Source organism: Carassius gibelio, chromosome B21 (genome assembly GCF_023724105.1).
Source record: "Carassius gibelio isolate Cgi1373 ecotype wild population from Czech Republic chromosome B21, carGib1.2-hapl.c, whole genome shotgun sequence".
Classification (NCBI taxonomy): domain Eukaryota; kingdom Metazoa; phylum Chordata; class Actinopteri; order Cypriniformes; family Cyprinidae; genus Carassius; species Carassius gibelio.
Window position 1 is genome coordinate 27,433,227 of NC_068416.1, and position 18,153 is coordinate 27,451,379.

At 41.5% G+C, this 18,153-nt stretch overlaps 1 protein-coding gene across 1 annotated transcript in view; it reads right to left on the reverse strand.

The window, feature by feature from the left end:
• The window catches only part of LOC127986297 (uncharacterized), a 65,692-nt gene extending 47,983 nt beyond the window's left edge, over positions 1 to 17,709 (reverse strand). The window contains exons 1-4 of the mRNA XM_052588573.1: positions 17,640 to 17,709; positions 14,655 to 14,768; positions 14,202 to 14,324; positions 2,670 to 2,780 (exon numbers count right to left, since the gene is read on the reverse strand). Of these exons, the coding sequence (XP_052444533.1) occupies positions 2,670 to 2,780; positions 14,202 to 14,324; positions 14,655 to 14,703 (283 nt within the window). The 5' untranslated portion in view covers positions 14,704 to 14,768; positions 17,640 to 17,709. The remainder of the gene's footprint in view (positions 1 to 2,669; positions 2,781 to 14,201; positions 14,325 to 14,654; positions 14,769 to 17,639) is intronic.
• Positions 17,710 to 18,153: the final 444 nt, after the last annotated feature.

Genomic DNA, 18,153 nt, shown 5'->3' on the forward strand with positions numbered 1-18,153 from the left:
ATATCACTTTTAATTACAGATGTACTTACCACATGTATGCACATATATAATAGAAAGCAAGAGAACTTTGAGCTCCATGAGCACTGATCAAATCGAACTAAGACTTTAAATTTGTCAAACGTCAGAATCAGATGGACAAACACCTGTGCTGCTTCTCTTCTGTGTGGTTATGCCAGGGTGTGATACAGGATATTTTAAACTATTCAGTGAAAGGAGGTGCTTCAGAAAACCCTCAGGGGGTCAATGACATTATTGACCTAATATCATTATTGTTTTTACTAGTAGATCTCAGAGCAAAAAATAAGTCACTTTGACAAGTCACAAATTAAATAATACAAAATGCATGCAGAAGGATAATGGAAACCAAGATTTTGACCCCAATGAGGACCAATCAGGGGGCATTTCCTAACTGTACAATCTCTGCACAAACAGTGCTCAGTCTCTTCTGTGAGGAGACGCTCAGATTTATATGGGCCATTCCTGGGATTCAGTAATATTTAGGTCCCCCAGAGTTTTTAAAATGGTGGTTCACCAAAATTGAATTACATAGGTAAATATTGTAAAATGATGTTACCCCCCCCCCCCCCCCCCCCCCTTGGACCGCCAATTAACTAATTTGAGTCTGGGTTTACATCTTTCATTTTACTTAATCTGTATTCGTTTGTGTTACAGCAATGTTGCATCGGTATTCCTACAATAGCAAATACAGTTTGTAACACAGATGTTGTCTTACTACATGGCAACATGTTGCCATCACACTAAATTATATTAGACTTTGACGAAGCAGCAGAAACACAGGATGTTAGAATGGCTTTATTATAATATGCAGATTTACCTCTAAATATAACGATGTATTTGACTGATTATTTTTTAATTGTCAGCTCCTGAAATGGGTCACTTTGACATTAACTGATTGGTTGAAAAATGATATAAACATATTCAAAGACATGAATTTATTGCTTGGACAGAGCAAGAACACCCAATCTGACTTTGCTGCAGTCTGGAATTGAACTGGAAGAGAACTGGCCCCCCAACTGAGCCTGGTTTCTCCCAAGGTTTTTCTTCCATTCTGTCACACATCGAGTTTCGGTTCCTAGCCACTGTCGCCTCTGGCTTGCTTAGTTGGGGTCACTTCATCTACAACGATATCGTTGACTTGATTGCAAATTAATGCTCAGACACTATTTAATCTGAACGGAGATGAAATCACTGAATTCAATGATGAACTGCCTTTAACTGTCATTCTGCATTATTGACACACTGTTTTCCTAATTAATGATGTTCAGTTGCTTTGACACAATCCTTTTTGTTTAAAGCGCTATATAAATAAAGGTGACTTGACTTGACTTGACTTGACCTAAAATGCATGTGTAGATTCCGTCGAGTGATAAAATCTACCCTTTTCAACGTAAGGCTGTTGAACTGAATTTCTGGAGCAAACTATTTGCTAAAATAACCATAACATTAACAGCAACGCTGAAATACAAGCGTGTGGTTCTGTCCATCAAGTTGCAGGTTTTCCTATAACAAACACTGTTTTCTTTCAGAAACATGGCTCCCAAACTCTGGAATAGCATTCCTGATAATGTTCGGGGTTCAGACACACTCTCTCTGTTTAAATCTAGATTAAAAACACATCTCTTTCACCAAGCATTTGAATAATGCATCTCATAATTTGTGACTGCAGTTGTATCTGATCAAATAAACATTCTTATTCTTTAGCTTGGGTTAAACTAATTAATTTTACTTTGTTGGAACAGCAGCTATGCTAATGATGTCTCTATTTGTTTCTCTGTTTTGGGAACTAGGATTTACACAAGCTCCAGTCTGGATCCAGAACACCTGAGAAGAGATGATGCTGACCCTCAGAGGACCCCAGATGATGCTAACCCTGAATCAACAACAGAACTAACAAATATTGCTACAAGTGTGACTGCATCATATAATAATTGCTGTTTATAATGTTCATCGTCTGGCTGACTACGTCTTGTATTACATTTTCTTAAAAATCCTGTCATATGCAGATAAACTGACAGTCACCACTCATAAACTACTACTAACTATTGTAGAAACGTAGTTTTCTGTAAAGTTGCTTTGTAATGATTTGTATCGTAAAAAGCGCTATACAAATAAACTTGAATTGAATCTAATTGAACATCACTTGCTGGTAGAAAGACAAAACTAGATTAGACTACATAATGGATTTCACCTAAAAATGTTTGACGCAGTGTTAACAGCAGAATCGATGCTAAGTCGTTCTTCGGGGCAAAGTTTCATAGCTCGAAGTAAAAGCGCAGTGTGAAAAGGTTTTTAAGATGATGGCGTTGAGCTAAAAATTGATGCTACAACAAACATTTCATTTACAGTAAAAATACTGATAGCATCCTTTCATGTTTTATTTCATACTTGGTTTATAATTTATGTCACATTGTGACTAATACTATAATAACTTTTCTGATCACATTTAACTTTAGTTTCACAGAAAAAAATACACCGTCCTCATGGTGTGTGTGTGTGTGTGTGTGTGGGGGGGGGTGTTTCCCCCCACTCTATCATTTTATACACTCAACATATGAGCTCCTCAACTTGGAATATTGGATTATGTACTGTAGCTATGATTTCATGTTACATGATGTTAAAAATTGCTTCTGGAGGTCTGGAAACTTTACCTGGAGTTATTTTTGGGTAACTGGTTGTGGCTGAGTTTTTCCCTCCCATACTGGAGTTTTCTGTTGTCTTATTAGGCTGTGTCGTAACAGTGAAATTGCGTATAGAGGCATCTGTAACCAAACATACAAAACATTGGGTTTTTATTGCATTGCCAGGCAAATAAAGTGACTGTTGTAACACATTTGTTCAGAGGCCATGAAGAATATGTTTATCTCAATATCTCAAAACACATGGCTGTCTACTGTAAATTATACAGTTAGCAACCTGTCTATTGTGATTTATCAAATGCAGGTTTGATTGTTTTTATCTTCCTGTGTAAATTTATGACCTTAATTAGTCTGTTTAACACTTTAAAATGAACAAAAAGTCATACAATGTGAATTTAAGCAAGTCATGTCACTTTTAATTACAGATGTACTTACCACATGTATGCACATATATAATAGAAAGCAAGAGAACTTTGACCTCCATGAGCACTGATCAAATCGAACTAAGACATTAAATTTGTCAAACGTCAGATTCAGATGGACAAACACCTGTGCTGCTTCTCTTCTGTGTGGTTATGCCAGGGTGTGATACAGGACATTTTAAACTATTCAGTGAAAGGAGGTGCTTCAGAAAACCCTCAGGGGGTCAATGACATTATTGACGTAATGTCATTATTGTTTTTACTAGTAGATCTCAGAGCAAAAAATAAGTCACTTTGACAAGTCACAAATTAAATAATTCAAAAGGCATGCAGAAGGATAATGGAAACCAAGATTTTGACCCCCATGAGGACCAATCAGGGTCCATTTCCTAACTGGACCACCCCTTGGACCCCCAATTAAATAATTTGAGTCTGAGTTTACATGGGAGCAAAAACACCCAGTCTGACTTTGCTGCAGTCTGGAATTGAACTGGAAGAGAACTGGCCCCCCAACTGAGCCTGGTTTCTCCCAAGGTTTTTCTTCCATTCTGTCACACATCGAGTTTCGGTTCCTAGCCACTGTCGCCTCTGGCTTGCTTAGTTGGGGTCACTTCATCTACAACGATATCGTTGACTTGATTGCAAATTAATGCTCAGACACTATTTAATCTGAACGGAGATGAAATCACTGAATTCAATGATGAACTGCCTTTAACTGTCATTTTGCATTATTGACACACTGTTTTCCTAATTAATGATGTTCAGTTGCTTTGACACAATCCTTTTTGTTTAAAGCGCTACATAAATAAAGGTGACTTGACTTGAACTAAAATGCATGTGTAGATTCCGTTGAGTGATAAAATCTACCCTTTCTAAGGTAAGGCTGTTGAACTGAATTTCTGGAGCAAACTATTTGCTAAAATAACCATAACATTAACAGTAAGGCTGAAATACAAGCGTGCGGTTCTGTCCATCAAGTTGCATGTGTTCCTATAACAAACACTGTTTTCTTTCAGAAACATGGCTTCCAAACTCTGGAATAGCGTTCCTGATAATGTTCGGGGTTCAGACACACTCTCTCTGTTTAAATCTAGATTAAAAACGCATCTCTTTCGCCAATCATTTGAATAATGCATCTCTTAATTTGTGACTGCAGTTGTATCTGATCAAATACGCATTCTTATTCTTTAGCTTGGGTTAAACTAATTAATTTTACTTTGTTGGAACAGCAGCTATGCTAATGATGTCTCTATCTGTTTCTCTGTTTTGGTAACTAGGATTTACTCAAGCTCCAGTCTGGATCCAGAACATCTGAGAAGAGATGATGCTGACCCTCAGAGGACCCCAGAAGATGCTAACCCTGAATCAACAACAGAACTAACAAATATTGCTACAAGTGTGACTGCATCATATAATAATTGCTGTTAATAATGTTCATCGTCTGGCTGACCACGTCTTGTATTAATTTTCCTGAAAAATCATGTCATACGCACACAAACTGACAGTCACCACTAATAAGCTACTACTAAATATTGTAGGAATGTAATTTTCTGTAAAGTTGCTTTGTAATGATTTGTATCGTAAAAAGCGCTATACAAATAAACGTTCCACGGGGGAATACGGGACTGTATTGGAGGTCTCCGCCTCAGCGTACTGCTGAGGAAATGTGTAACTAAGGGGTGTCTTCCCAAAGACTGGCAATCGAGAAGGGTGTGGTAGGCCGCAATGGCCGCCACGTAAACCTTCAGCGTGGAGTGGGTCAACCCTGCAGAGAGGGTCTAGCTGGCAGTCTTTGCACCATGAGGTGAAGAGTTTCCACCTCAGGGCATACAGTTTCCTCATTGAGGGAGCTCTGGATTGGAGGAGGGTCTCAACAACCTTGATTGAGAAACCAGCTGCTAATAGTTGTGCCCCCTCAGGGGCCACACCCACAGCTTCCACAACTCCGGTAAAGGGTGAATTATTGTGCCCTGCACCTGTGAGAGTAGGTCTGTCCTGATCTGTATCTCCCATGGAGAGCCGTCGAGGAGCGAGACCAGGTCTACGAACCATACTCGGCCCGGCCAGAATGGGGCTACTAATAACAGACGGACCCTGTCCCGGCGTACTCTCGCCAGAACTCCCGGGAGCAGAGCAATAGTGGGAAAGGCGTACAGAAGAAGCCTCGGCCAGGTCTGTACCATAGCGTCCAGTCCCAGAGGAGCTGGATGAACTAGAGAGAACCAAAGGGAACATTGAGATGTATCTTGAGTCACAAAAAGGTCTACTTGAGCCCTGCCAAAAACTCTCCATATCTGCTTCAGCACCTCGGGGTGAAGCCTCCATTCCCCGGGCCGAGGCAGGGTCTCGACAGTATGTCTGCTCCCATATTTAGTTTGCCAGGAATATATACTACTTAATGAGAGGAGCTTGCTCTGGGACCACACAAGGATCTAAGGACAAGAGGCGCGAACACAGACCTCCCTGGTGGCTGATGTAAGAGACCACCGATGTGTTGTCGGTGCGCACCAACACATGGTGAACCCCTTAGGTCTGGGAGGAAGTGCTTCAGTGCATGATAAACTGCTAGCATTTCTAGACAATTGATATGCCATGTCAGATGGCGACCGCTCAACAGACCACGGGCAGGGTGGCCACTCATGAGTGAGGGATGCATCCGTTGCTAGTATTACACGGCGACAAAAAGCTCCCAGCACCAGTCCCTGATTCAAGAACCAAGGTTTCTTCCACATGTCTAAGGCACGGAGGCAGCGCTGCGTGAGCTTGATAGTGCGAAGTGGATTGCCTCTCGGGGAAAGTCCCTTGGTCTTGAGCCACCACTGTACGGGTCTCATGTACAGCAGGCCAAGAGGTATCACGTTGGACGCAGCTGCCATCAGACCCAACAATCTTTGAAATTGTTTGACAGTGAGTGACTGGCCTTCTTTGACTCTCTCGACTGAGATGAGGATCGACACGATATGAGCAGGGGACAATCGTGCCTGCATCGCGGTCGAATACCATACTACGCCTACATAGGTGGTTCTCTGAACCGGAGAAAGTACACTCTTCTTGGCGTTCAGTCTCAAACCCAGCTCCCATATGTGTGAGAATGACATCTCGATGTCGAGCCGCAACCTGCTTTGACTGAGCTAAAATCAACCAATTGTCAATATAGTTGAGAATGCGGATGCCCTGCATGCGTCTACAGATTTTGTGAATGTGCGGGGTGAGAGTGCAAGGCTGTAGGGAAGTACTCGATATTGGTAGACTTCGCCCACGAAAGCGAACCTCAGAAACTTACTGTGTTGTGGAAGTATGGATATGTGGAAGTATGCATCTTTGAGATCTATTGTGACAAACCAGTCCTTGGACCTGATCTGAGCTACACCATGCTTGATCGTAAGCATTTTGAACTTCAATCTCATAACTGAACGATTTAAGACCCTCAAGTCTATAAACAGACGTAACCCCCCATCCTTCTTTGGAACTATGAAATATCGGCTGTAGAACCCGAACTCCCTGTCTTGAGGAGGGACCACCTCGATGGCGTCCTTCTCTAATAGGGTTTCCACTTCCTGTTCCATAACCAGACCCTGCCTGGGGCAGACTATCATCGGAATGACCCCTTTGAATAACAGCGGTGACGAGCCGCATGAGTGGAAGATACTGAGTAGAGCTGAAGATCTTTGCCTGAACCCGACGGGGCTTAATTTCTATCATCTTACGCGGGCTCGGGCCAGGCTCGGGCTTGTGCTCTGGTTTGCGAGGTAAATGAGCGGTCATGTGATGTGTTTTGATTAGCGCGAGAAAGATGCGAAAATGAATGCTGAGCAGGTGTAACGGAGGCTTGCCTCTGGTGATTACGTTTTGGTTGCACCAGCAACTAAAGCAAAGTCTGAGGTGTGGAAAAGTTTTGACCATGCTTATAATGAGAATAATGAGTGAATAATGACGCACCATCAGTGAGTGCAGGAGCGCGCTGAAGACATGTACAGGGGATTCATTCATTTTCCTCCACAAAAACATGTAGACCTAGCCTAATCTCTGTGAGTAAAGGTTTTTCAAATGATAACTAAATATTCATTGAGTCTTAAATGCATAATGTTGACAGAGTATTTACGCTAATGTTGGCATTATTCTTTTATTAAATAAAGCAAATCCGGCGCAGCCTTTATTTTAATTTCGTTATTGCCAAATACCCATCTTAATTTAAAATTTATCTTAATTTAATTTTTTTTAAAGACTCGTTTTTATTGGTGCGTTGGTCTATTTATAGGTTAAATGAGCCTATGTCTAGAATGCTGAGATGTTACGATGTGACACAGGACTTATTTTATTTCTTTATTCCAACTTCCAAGTGGTCTAGTCTACGTTAGTTATGAGTAAATTATGTTAAAACATGAATAAATTACTCATTGTTGGCAAAAGGCAAAAGAGCTGTGTGCGTGCGCACATTTGAATAATGTCGGGCTGTAAACGGGTTCTGGCTTTAAAAAAGCTGTCAATCAAAATGTACTTGTTGGGCTCTAATACTGAGAACGAAGCTTGCTGGGGAGCGCTGCACCCGGGAACACTGGCAGGGTTGGCAGATCGGCCCCCAGAAGGCGCTGAGGGGAGACGGGCACCGTGGGCTTCTGGCGTCAGGGCTTCTTGGCCGAGGACTTCTTAGCTTCAGTGACTGCCCTCAGATCTTGCTTGGGCTTAGAAGACCTCGGTCGAGAGCTGAGACTCTCGTTCCCAACGCAGAGGAGCATGAGAGGCGACGCTCTGTTTTTGGGCCTCGTGGTACGAGGAGCTAGGGTGCGGCTGGGGCATCTCCCACCCAGATGCCCCTAGAGAGCGACGATGGAACTTATGGAACGCCGCCGCCTGTTTGCAGGCCTCCTGAAACCTGTCGACGACAGAATTGAATGCGTCGCTGAACAGGCCAGAAGGCTCAATCGGGGCATCCATGAGGCAGACCCTGTCCCGCTCTTTCATTTCAGACAGGGTCAACCATAAGTTCCTCTCTGCAGCCACCATCGCTGTCGTGGACCGCCCAATCGCTCGGGCGGTCTCCTTGGTGGCGTAGAGGGAGAGATCAGTGGTCCTTCTAAGTTCTGAGATATCATGGGACTTGATCTCCTCTACCTCGTCTAGCTCTTTCAACAGGTCAGCTTGGTACGCCTGTAATACCGCCATGGTGTGCAGACACGCGCCAGCCAGACCTGCAGCCGCATACCCTTCGCCCACCAAAGCCGATGTTGTTCTGAGCGGTTTGGAGGGAAATGCCGGGGGCCTTCAGAGACGATGCAGCACCGGGGGACAGATAGCTCGCGAGCATCTGTTCCACCCGGGGCATCGCTCTATAGCCATACTCTCCCATCCCCACCACATTGCCATAATAATCAGATGAGGGGATGTAGAGGTGGGCTGAAAATGGGCGTTTCCACCTGGCGATCTCTTCATGCAGGTAAGGAAAGATTGGAAGGCCCCCGCTAGGAGGTGGTTGACTCTTGCGCAGGAAGCGTTCATCAAGCTTGCTTCTCTGCGGTTCAGTTGTTTTCTCAACGGGCAAATCAATACTCAATTTGGCCACCACGCAAGTCACCACCTCCAAGAGCTCCTCATACTGTGGCGAGTGGGGTGGCGAATCCCTGTCGACAGACTCCACATCAACCTCCTCGGAGGAAGAGAGGCGGAGTGTTGATCCCTCTCCCTGGGTGGAAGGAACCGCAGAGCGTGCTTCCGACTCCAGAGATTGGGCGCCAGATCTGGCGGAAGTGGAAGGAGATAGGGACTCGCCCGTCTCCATTCCCTCCACCAAATCCACTTGCGAACCCCATGAGTGCAGCTGCCGTTCTGCGTCGGCAGAAGCGGTACCAGCACCGCGGGAATGCTGGCAAAGGCCAACTCCTCGAAGAGGGCCCTCCCAGAACAAAGCAGCTGCACCAAAATTCTCTCACAGTGCGGAATGTGGAGAGCCGACTCAGCGTGCTTCGCTCCCAGGCAGACCATATGTGTGTATCCCAGCTTGTTATATATCGTGGGCAGGGAGGAACACAAAACCTATAACGCGATCTGGATTCGCCTTCAATATGTTTAGATTTCGCCTTGCTCTTCGACATGACTTGGAGCTCTAACTGGACAGACAACAGTAAATAAGACTCACAAGACAAGTGAAATTCACACACAGAGCGCTTGCTGAAAGATGCGAAGCTTCCTGATCGCTTACGTCACCGGCATGTGATTTCACGCTCTTCCATTGGACTGATTACACACGATATTCAGAGTCGCACATGATAAGCGCGTTCCCCAAAGCGTTGTTTGACACAGCTCGAGTTCCTGAAGAGGAACTAGATTAGGCTACATAATGGATTTCACCTAAAAATGTTTGACCCGGTGTTAACAGCAGTATCGATGCTAAGTCCTTCTCCGGGGCAAAGTTTCATAACTCGAAGTAAAAGTGCAGTGTGAAAAGATTTTTAAGATGATTATGTTGAGCTAAATAATTCATGCTACAACAAACATTTCATTTACAGTAAAACTACTGATAGCATGCTTGATTTATAATTTGTCACATTGTCAATAAAACTACAATAACTTTTCTGATCACATTTAACTTTAGTTTCACAGAAAAAAATACACAGTCCTCATGGTGTGTGTGTGTGGGGGGGGGGTTGAACATCATTTCCCAGACTCTACCATTTTATACACTCAACATATGAGCTCCTTAACTTGGAATATTGGATTATGTACTGTAGTTATGATTTCATGTTACATGAGAATCATCAGGAGAATCACCAGTTTCTCCTGTCCACCCTCAGAAAGATGGGCATCTCTGGAAGTGCTCTCCTGTGGGTTAAGTCCTACCTCTCTGACAGATCCTTCAGTGTGTCTTGGAGGGGTGATGTTTCAAAGTCACACCACCTTGCTGCTGGGGTTCCTCAAGGCTCAGTACTTGGACCACTTCTCTTCTCCATCTACATGACATCTTTAGGATCTGTCATTCAGAAGCATGGCTTTTCTTATCATTGCTACGCTGATGACACCCAACTCTACTTCTCATTCCAGCCAGATGACCCAACGGTAGCTGCTCGCATTTCAGCCTGTCTGAGTGACATTTCTAGCTGGATGAATGACCTTCAGCTTAACCTTACAAAGACTGAACTCCTGGTGATTCCAGCTAACCCATTGCTTCATCACAACTTCTCTATACAGCTGGGCTCGTCAACCATAACTCCTTCGAGGACAGCCAGAAACCTAGGAGTTGTGATGGATCATCAGTTAAGCTTCACTGACCACATTGCTACAACGACCCGGTCCTGCAGGTTTGCCTTATACAACATTAGGAAGATTAGACCCTTCCTGTCAGAGCAAGCAACCCAACTTCTTGTCCAAGCTCTTGTTCTCTCCAGACTGGACTATTGTAATGCTTTCCTGATGGGCCTTCCTGCATGTACTGTCAAGCCTCTGCAAATGATCCAGAATGCAGCAGCGAGGGTTGTCTTCAATGAGCCAAAAAAAGCTCATGTTACTCCTCTCCTCATCAGGTTACACTGGATCCAGTAGCTGCTCGCATCAAATTCAAGGTACTGATGCTTGCCTACAAGACGACCACTGGCACGGCACCGACTTATCTAAACTCACTGGTTAAATCTTATGTGCCCTCCAGAAGTTTGCGCTCTGCAAGTGAACGATGCCTTGTGGTGCCATCCCAAAGAAGTTCAAAATCACTCTCACGGACCTTTTCCTGGACTGTGCCCAGCTGGTGGAATGACCTCCCAATCTCAATTCGTACAGCTGAGTCTTTACTTATTTTCAAGAAACATCTAAAGACTCATCTTTTTCGCCTGCACTTAACCAACTAACACCAGCACTTTTCCTTTTCTTGTCTTTTTCATTTAACTAAAAAAAAAAAAAAAAAAAATACCTGGCTATGCGTTCTGTACTAGACTAACTGAGACTTGTCATGGCACTTGTATACTGTTGTTGTTCTCTTGTTGACCTGACTGCTTCTATTGTTCTCATTTGTAAGTCGCTTTGGATAAAAGCGTCTGCTATATGATTAAATGTAAATGTAAATGATGTTACAAATTGCTTCTGGAGATCTGGAAACTTTACCTGGAGTTATTTTTGGGTAACTGGTTGTGGTTGCTTTTTCTGAAGAGTTTTTCCCTCCCGTAATGGAGTTTTCTGTTGTCTTATTAGGCTGTGTCGTAACAGTGGAATTGAGTTCAGAGGCATCTGTAACCAAACGAAACATTGGGTTTTTATTGCACTGCCAGGCAAATAAAGGTGGCTGTTGTAACACATTTGTTCAGAGGCCATGAAGAATATGTTTATCTTAATATCTCAAAACACATGGCCGTCTACTGTAAATAGTACAGTTAGCAACCTGTCTATTGTAATTTATCAAATGCAGGTTTGATTGTTTTTATCTTACTGTGTAGATTTAAAAACTTAATTAGTCTGTTTCACACTTTAAAATGAACAAAAAGTCATACAATTTGAATTAAAGCAAATTAACAAGCCATGAAAATCATATCACTTTTAATTACAGATGTACGTACCACATGTATGCACATATATAATAGAAAGCAAGAGAACTTTGAGCTCCATGAGCACTGATCAAATCGAACTAAGACTTTAAATTTGTCAAACGTCAGAATCAGATGGACAAACACCTGTGCTGCTTCTCTTCTGTGTGGTTATGCCAGGGTGTGATACAGGACATTTTAAACTATTCAGTGAAAGGAGGTGCTTCAGAAAACCCTCAGGGGGTCAATTACATTATTGATGTAATGTCGTTATTGTTTTTACTAGTAGATCTCAGAGCAAAAAATAAGTCACTTTGACAAGTCACAAATTAAATAATACAAAATGCATGCAGAAGGATAATGGAAACCAAGATTTTGACCCCCATGAGGACCAATCATGGGGCATTTCACAAATGTACAATCTCTGCACAAACAGTGCTCAGTCTCTTCTGTGAGGAGATGCTCAGATTTATATGGGATTCAGTAATATTTAAATCCCCCAGAGTTTTTAAAATTGTGGTTCATTAATTTATTGCTTGGACAGAGCAAGAATACCCAATCTGACTTTGCTGCAGCGTGGAATTGAACTACTGGTTTTGTCTGGTCAGAGGAGAACTGGCCCCCCAACAGAGCCTGGTTTCTCCAAAGGTTTTTTTCTCCATTCTGTCACCGATGGAGTTTCGGTTCCTTGCCGCCGTCTCCTCTGGCTTACTTGGTTGGGGTCACTTCATCTACAGCGATATCGTTGACTTGATTGCAAATGATTGGACAGAAACTATTTAAACTATACTGAGCTGATATCACTGAATTCAATGATGAACTGCCTTTAATTGTCATTTTGCATTATTGACACACTGTTTTCCTAATTAATGATGTTCAGTTGCTTTGACACAATCCTTTTTCTTTAAAGTGCTATATAAATAAAGGTGACTTGACTTGACTTGACCTAAAATGCATGTGTAGATTCCATCGAGTGATAAAATCTACCCTTTTCAACGTAAGGCTGTTGAACTGAATTTATGGAACAAACTATTTGCTAAAATAACCATAACATTAACAGTAACGCTGAAATACAAGCGTGCGGTTCTGTCCATCAAGTTGCATGTGTTCCTATAACACACACTGTTTTCTTTCAGAAACATGGCTCCCAAACTATGGTATAGCGTTCCTGATAATGTTCGGGGTTCAGACACGCTCTCTGTTTAAATCTAGATTAAAAACACATCTTTTTCGCCAATCAATTGAATAATTAATATCATAATTTGTGACTGCAGTTGTATCTGATCAAATGCACATTCTTATTCTTTAGCTTGGGTTAAACTAATTAATTTTACTGAACAGCAGCTACGCTAATGATGTCTCTATTTGTTTCTCTGTTTTGGTAACTAGGATTTACACAAGCTCCAGTCTGGATCCAGAACATCTGAGAAGAGATGATGCTGACCCTCAGAGGACCCCAGATGATGCTAACCCTGAATCAACAACAGAACTAACAAATATTGCTACAAGTGTGACTGCATCATATAATAATTGCTGTTAATAATGTTCATCGTCTGGCTGACTACGTCTTGTATTAATTTTTCTTAAAAATCCTGTCATATGCAGATAAACTGACAGTCACTACTTATAAGCTACTACTAAATATTGCAGAAACGTAGTTTTCTGTAAAGTTGCTTTGTAATGATTTGTATCGTAAAAAGCGCTATACAAATAAACTTGAATTGAAATGAATGGAATCGAATTGAACATCACTGGCTAGTAGAAAGACAAAACTAGATTAGACTACATAATGGATTTCACCTAAAAAAAATTGACGCAGTGTTAACTGCAGAATCGATGCTAAGTCGTTCTTCGGGGCAAAGTTTCATAGCTCGAAGTAAAAGCGCAGTGTGAAAAGGTTTTTAAGATGATGGTGTTGAGCTAAACAATTCATGCTACAACAAACATTTCATTTACAGTAAAAATACTAATAGCATCCTTTCATGTTTTATGTCATACTTGGTTTATAATTTATGTCACATTGTGACTAAGGGCCGTTTCATAGTCAACACGAGAAACGCGAGCAAGCAACGCGAGCAAGCAACGCGAGCGACGCGCTCCCTTTCATAGTCTAAACAGTGGACGCAAGCGTCACGGGCGATGCGTGTATGCAATACACCGCTCACGCAACAGGGGGTAGTAGAGTCGGGTGATATTAGTAGAGTCGGGTCACATGATATTCTAATCACAATGGCAACTGAAGAGGAGTGTATTCTGTTGCTGATTTTACATCGGTGGCAACAAAGGCAATGCAGAGATAAATGTGGATGAATACGTATAAGTTCGCATAATTTTTCATCTTCGCCCGCCATTGTATTCAGACCTTCTTCTTCTGTAAACACAATATACTTGAATTATTGTACAATACTTGCAATGTCGCCCCCACCGACAACGCATAGTATTGCGTGCATTGGCGCGTCGCGTATCAAAAACTAGGACGTCACATTTGTATATCACACTGTATATCATTTTATACACTCAACATATGAGCTCCTCAACTTGGAATATTGGATTATGTACTGTAGCTATGATTTCATGTTACATGATGTTAAAAATTGCTTCTGGAGGTCTGGAAACTTTACCTGGAGTTATTTTTGGGTAACTGGTTGTGGCTGCTTTTTCTGAAGAGTTTTTCCCTCCCGTACTGGAGTTTTCTGTTGTCTTATTAGGCTGTGTCGTAACAGTGAAATTGCGTATAGAGGCATCTGTAACCAAACATACAAAACATTGGGTTTTTATTGCATTGGCAGGCAAATAAAGGTGACTGTTGTAACACATTTGTTCAGAGGCCATGAAGAATATGTTTATCTTAATATTTCAAAACACAGGGCTGTCTACTGTAAATTTTACAGTTAGCAACCTGTCTATTGTAATTTATCAAATGCAGGTTTGATTGTTTTTATCTTACTGTGTAAATTTAAAAACTTAATTAGTTTATTTAACACTTTAAAATGAACAAAAAGTCATACAATGTGAATTAAAGCAAATTAACAAGCCATGAAAGTCATATCACTTTTAATTACAGATGTACTTACCACATGTATGCACATATACAATAGAAAGCAAGAGAAATTTGACCTCCATGAGCACTGATCAAATCGAACTAAGACTTTAAATTTGTCAAACGTCAGAATCAGATGGACAAACACCTGTGCTGCTTCTCTTCTGTGTGGCTATGCCAGGGTGTGATACAGGATATTTTAAACTATTCAGTGAAAGGAGGTGCTTCAGAAAACCCTCAGGGGGTCAATGACATTATTGACGTAATGTCATTATTGTTTTTACTAGTAGATCTTAGAGCAAAAAATAAGTCACTTTGACAAGTCACAAATTAAATAATACAAAATGCATGCAGAAGGATAATGGACACCAAGATTTTGACCCCCATGAGGACCAATCAGGGTCCATTTCCTAACTGGACCACCCCTTGGACCCCCAATTAAATAATTTGAGTCTGGGTTTACATATTTCATTTTACTTAAAGGGGGGGGGGGGGGTGAAATGCTCGTTTTCACTCAATATCCTGTTAATCTTGAGTACCTATAGAGTAGTACTGCATCCTTCATAACTCCAAAAATTCTTTAGTTTTATTATATTTATAAGAGAAAGATAGTCTGTACCGATTTTTCCCAGAAAAACACGACCGGCTGAAGGCGTGACGTGTGGGCGGAGCTAAAGAATCACGAGCGCCAGTAGGCTTTTGCGTTGAGAGCGTTTGGAAGTTGTGACATTACCGTGAGGAAAAAAAAACATCATCCAAAACAAACCATGGCTAACAGTCAGATTCAGCCGTTTATTTATGATCCAGAATCAGATCCCGAGGCTGAAACTGAACGAGAGCAGCAGCAGCAACGACTCGCTCCGAGCAGGGCTCGAACCCGGGTCTCCGGCATGGGAGGCGGACGCACTAACAAGGAGGCAGAGATATTTTAAGCAGTTTTACTCACCGCCTGCGGTTCCAACACACGATCGTGAACCTTTTTCGTTGGGATTGCATCATCCTTAAGAAATAAACGATATGCAAATCCGTCGTCAAACTGGGCCTTGTTTGTAAAACAAGCATCTTCGAAATGCAGGGAACAAACAAAAACACTTGCACAACTCCGTTGATGCTCTGTAAAAATAAACTCCATCCACTGGTCCCTTAATGCTGTTTTTTTTTTTTTTTGGTAATCTGTACAGGGTTGTCTTGCCCTGGCAACCAAAAACACACTTCTTTTGTGACTTTTTGCGACGATCTCGCTCTGATCAGTGAATGTCTGTGCTCAGCCTCTCAGTGCTCTTCTATACAGGAGCGCGCGCTCTTCCGGCAGACGTGCCCTTAGAACCCATATAAGGAAATTACGCTCAATCTAACGTCACACAGAGCCATACTCGAAAAAAACTTTCCAAAAGTTGTGACAAACCGGAAGGAGTATTTTGGGAACAAAAATACTCCTTCAAACGTACAACTTAATTTTTGAAACTTTGTCCATGTTTAGCATGGGAATCCAACTCTTTAACAGTGTAAAAAACTCAGTATGCATGAAATAGCATTTCACCCCCCCTTTAATCTGTATTTGTTTGTATTACAGCAATGTTGCATCGGTATTCCTACAATAGCAATACAGTTTGTAATACAGATGTTGTCTTATTACATGGCAACATGTTGCCATCACACTAAATTAAATTAGACTTTGACGAAGCAGCAGAAACACAGGATGTTAGAATGCCTTTATTATAATATGTGTTACATTCATGGACTTTGAGTTTCCTTATTTGGTTATTTTCCTGTTCTTGTTTGGTTATTTGATTAATCCCCACCTGTCTCCATTTACCTGATTACTTCCCTCGTGTTTAAATACCCTGTCTTTTTAGTTCCTCCTTGTCTGTGATTGATGTAGTAATGTATTGTAATGTATTATGTTAGATGTGCCCTTACTCTCCCGTGATCATTATAAGAACCCCTTTTGTATATCTTCTTCCTTGTGCGCTGTCATTACACACCAGCAGACGTAACAGAATCACAGACCAAACAGTTTATTTAGCAGCGGTTTTCTTTCTTTTTGTTTTGTTTTCCTCCCTCTCCCGGAATGGCCTTACCAGCAGTCCAACTCCTGTGCCTGGAGCAGTCGGACCATTCACTGGAGGACCACACCAGGGACTTTCTCAATCTGGCATGCCCTACCCACTTCCCCGACTGCTCGCTCTGTAACTCTGTAACCAACTAACACCAGCACTTTTCCTTTTCTTGTCTTTTTCATTTAATTAAAAAAAAAACAAAATACCTGGCTATGCGTTCTATATTAGACTAACTGAGACTTGTCATGGCACTTGTATACTGTTGTTGTTCTCTTGTTGACCTGACTGCTTCTATTGTTCTCATTTGTAAGTCGCTTTGGATAAAAGCGTCTGCTAAATGATTAAATGTAAATGTAAATGATGTTACAAATTGCTTCTGGAGATCTGGAAACTTTACCTGGAGTTATTTTTGGGTAACTGGTTGTGGCTGCTTTTTCTGAAGAGTTTTTCCATCCCGTACTGGAGTTTTCTGTTGTCTTATTAGGCTGTGTCGTAACAGTGGAATTGAGTTCAGAGGCATCTGTAACCAAACATACAAAACATTGGGTTTTTATTTCATTGCCAGGCAAATAAAGTGACTGTTGTAACACATTTGTTCAGAGACCATGAAAAATATGTTTATCTCAAAATCTCAAAACACATGGCCGTCTACTGTAAATTGTACAGTTAGCAACCTGTCTATTGTAATTTATCAAATGAAGGTTTGATTGTTTTTATCTTACTGTGTAGATTTAAAAACTTAATTAGTCTCAGACTTTAAAATGAACAAAAAGTCATACAATGTGAATTAAAGCAAATTAACAAGCCATGAAAGTCATATCACTTTTAATTACAGATGTACTTACCACATGTATGCACATATATAATAGAAAGCAAGAGAACTTTGAGCTCCATGAGCACTGATCAAATCGAACTAAGACTTTAAATTTGTCAAACGTCAGAATCAGATGGACAAACACCTGTGCTGCTTCTCTTCTGTGTGGTTATGCCAGGGTGTGATACAGGACATTTTAAACTATTCAGTGAAAGGAGGCGCTTCAGAAAACCCTCAGGGGGTCAATGACATTATTGATGTAATGTCGTTATTGTTTTTACTAGTAGATCTCAGAACAAAAAATAAGTCACTTTGACAAGTCACAAATTAAATAATACAAAATGCATGCAGAAGGATAATGGAAACCAAGATTTTGACCCCCATGAGAACCAATCAGGGCTATTTCAGGCGCCGTCGCCTCTAGCTTGCTTAGTTGGGGTCACTTCATTTATAGTAATATCGTTGACTTGATTGCAAATTAATGGACAAACACTATTTAAACTGAACTGAGTTGACATCACTGAATTCAATGATGAACTGCCTTTAACTGTCATTTTGCATTATTGAGACACTGTTTTCCTAATTAATGATGTTCAGTTGCTTTGACACAATCCTTTTTGTTTAAAGCGCTACATAAATAAAGGTGACTTGACTTGACT